At 48.7% G+C, this 2667-nt stretch overlaps 1 protein-coding gene across 1 annotated transcript; it reads right to left on the bottom strand.

Annotated features, from left to right (window-relative positions):
* Nucleotides 1-904: 904 nt before the first annotated feature.
* On the bottom strand, nucleotides 905-1792 carry ch25hl2 (cholesterol 25-hydroxylase like 2). The gene has a single exon (XM_076090037.1). The coding sequence runs from the start codon at nucleotides 1790-1792 to the stop codon at nucleotides 905-907; it is 888 nt and encodes a 295-aa protein (XP_075946152.1).
* Nucleotides 1793-2667: the final 875 nt, after the last annotated feature.

Here is a 2667-nt window from a genome sequence, read left to right on the forward strand (position 1 = left end):
GTGTTGATACCACGAAGATGGAAACAAAGAGAAGAGTCACCACAGTAGATCACCACAGTACTACCACTCACTGCGTTTCCTGTGTAATACCAGGATATATTCTACTGCACTAAGGGAGTATCTTGTGTCCTGATAGTGACTCATTTGTATAAAATAAATGATTGTAGAAGTGGCTGTGTTTGCTTGACATGTTCTTCTTGCCTCTGGAAGGAAAGGGGGACCTCTGCTGGTTTGTTTTCTTAAATGCAAGTGGACACGAGTAAAAAAACACACTTTTATACAGATGAAGTAGTCAGTATTTCATTAGAAATGTATTTTATTTACACATTATTTATGAGCTACTTTACATTTTGATTTATTCTAATGAATGAATGAGAAATATTTTGATTCTCGTAGTGAAAGAAAGACACCTTATTGAGAACTCTTCCAGTAGGAGCATCTCAAAGAGAGTTGGATTAGTATTGCTCCCACGCGTCACGCTGCCGTGCAGCTAAGAGGTCGCTATTCATGCGTGTGAGCGAGAGGATCGGTGCTGAGGAGGAGGAGAGGGACAATGTACATCTACCGTCAGCAAAATACTCAGATTAAGAGCTCAAAACATGTCCGGAAACTGACCTGAGATAGCTGACCACACCGTTACATCAACATGAACGAGAAATCTTTATGATTAAGAGATGAATGTACACAAAACATGTACACAAAGGTAATTCTTCTCAACAACTTACCAAATGTTAGACTGATAATCAGCTGTTCTGTTAGAGAGAGAATGCATCCACATAGGAAGTGTAAAAAAGGAAAGGCAGATACAGGGGAAGAGAGACACTGGTCTGGGGTTGGAGGGACAGCATTTACAAAAAAGACGCGGTTTGAGTAAAAGAGTCAATGAGAGATTAATTCAAGCTCTTTAGTCTCTTCTCCCTTTCGTCTCGTCTGGCTCCCCCGGCGGCAGCGTGGCCGGTGGAGTTGGCACAGTGTGGGTTCCCCCCAGCCAGTCCCAGTGGGAGAAGAACGGGGCGAAGTTAGTGTTGGGCCGCTGGTGGTGAGCGTCGTGCTTTGGTGCACCACCCCACAGGCCGAAGGGCACCAGCTTGTGCGTGGCCCACGGGAAGTCGTAGCCGCAGTGGTCCTCGGTGGAAATGTAGATGTTGAAGACCATGAAGCCCCACGTTGTGAGGCAGTGGCACCGGAGCAGGACGGGGTCCACTGTAGCCCAGAACCCCACGCTGAATAACTCCCAGCCAGACAGGTACTGGGTGACGAGGCTGAAGGGCTGGTTGTACTGGTGGTGCACGGCGTGGAACGTGCGGTACAACCACGGCACCCGGTGGTGCAGCCGGTGCCACAGGTAATACTGGAAGTCAAAGACCACCGTGCAGCCCAGGACGCCCAGGAAGAAGCTCCAGAGAGTGGGCGCCTCGCAGGGCAGCGGGGTGGGCGGCCTCCACAGCCACTGGGCGACCGCGGCGGGAAAGATGTAAAGCAGGTGGTTGTAGACGGTGACGCCCAGGGTGGTCCAGATGTTAGGCCAGGTGACGGCCCCGTCCGGATGGAGCCGGTAGCGGTTAATGCAGGGCCAGGTGGGCGCCAGCAGGTCGAGCAGGGTGTACAGACCGACCAGGAGGAAGTAGGTGGTGACGGAGAGGACCACGGGGAACAGAGGGCTCCTCAGGAGGTCGTGGTGGTTCTGGTGGAGGTAGTCCCAGACGGGCTGCAGGACCAAGCCCTGGGACTGGCCCCCAGTCATGTTGTCCTCACCCGACATACAGGATAAAGTTCTTTGTTCTGTGCTCATCACTCACGAGGCTTTCTCCTCCACAAAGGGTATTATTGTGGAGGGTCTAAATGGACGGATAGATCCAATCAGCTTCCTCGGGTAGGTTAAGCTACAACAAATTGTCTGGTGATGTTGTGCCAAATTGCACTGGCGGACTGTCTTTGCCTCTTATGTACGTTCAAGCCCCACCTCTACTCCCCCCCCCCCCCACCACCCACCCCCTTCTTTTTAAAAGAAGGCGCTCTGTAAAGGCCTTTTTTTATTCATGGTCACAAGGACCGCAGCCAGGACTCAGGAGCGGGGCCACAGCAGCTCTCATTTGTGACTCACATCATGGAGAGCGAGCTTCCGCCTCCTTTTGATTTTGACTTTGTGACAAAAAAAACAAACGAAGAGCTGCGAGTTAACATCAGCAGAATGAAACACATGACGTATATTACGTTAAGTTATATATTCACTGCTGCGTGTTAATGATCTGCATGTTGATGTTTCCGTCTTTCTCACCCTCACATCATCAAACACATGCAAATAAACACACACACACATGCACACACACACACACACACACACACACACACACACACACACACACACACACACACACAGCATGAGCCCAAAAGAGTAATTAATCATAGAAAAGCTGTCACATGAGACATGAATTCAAAAGCACTTTCTTTCTGATGGATTGTACTTGGCTCATTGCTCAGTCTGAGTTTGTTTACAGAGACAGGATTCCAATATCAATGATTCAGTACAACACAACTAATACTACAGGGAATCAATACCAAGTCCAGGTACTTGTACTTCACTTGAGTATTTCAATACCTTATACTTCTACTCCACTACATTCACAAACATACTTTAAAGCTTTAGTCACTAGTTACTTTGCAGAT

Source organism: Anarhichas minor, unplaced genomic scaffold, assembly GCF_050575085.1.
Source record: "Anarhichas minor isolate MPS153535 unplaced genomic scaffold, ASM5057508v1 ptg000002l, whole genome shotgun sequence".
Classification (NCBI taxonomy): domain Eukaryota; kingdom Metazoa; phylum Chordata; class Actinopteri; order Perciformes; family Anarhichadidae; genus Anarhichas; species Anarhichas minor.

Bases quoted from the DNA above. Each gene is read 5' to 3' on its own strand.
- ch25hl2 (XM_076090037.1), bottom strand. From the start codon at position 1,792: ATGAGCACAGAACAAAGAACTTTATCCTGTATGTCGGGTGAGGACAAC.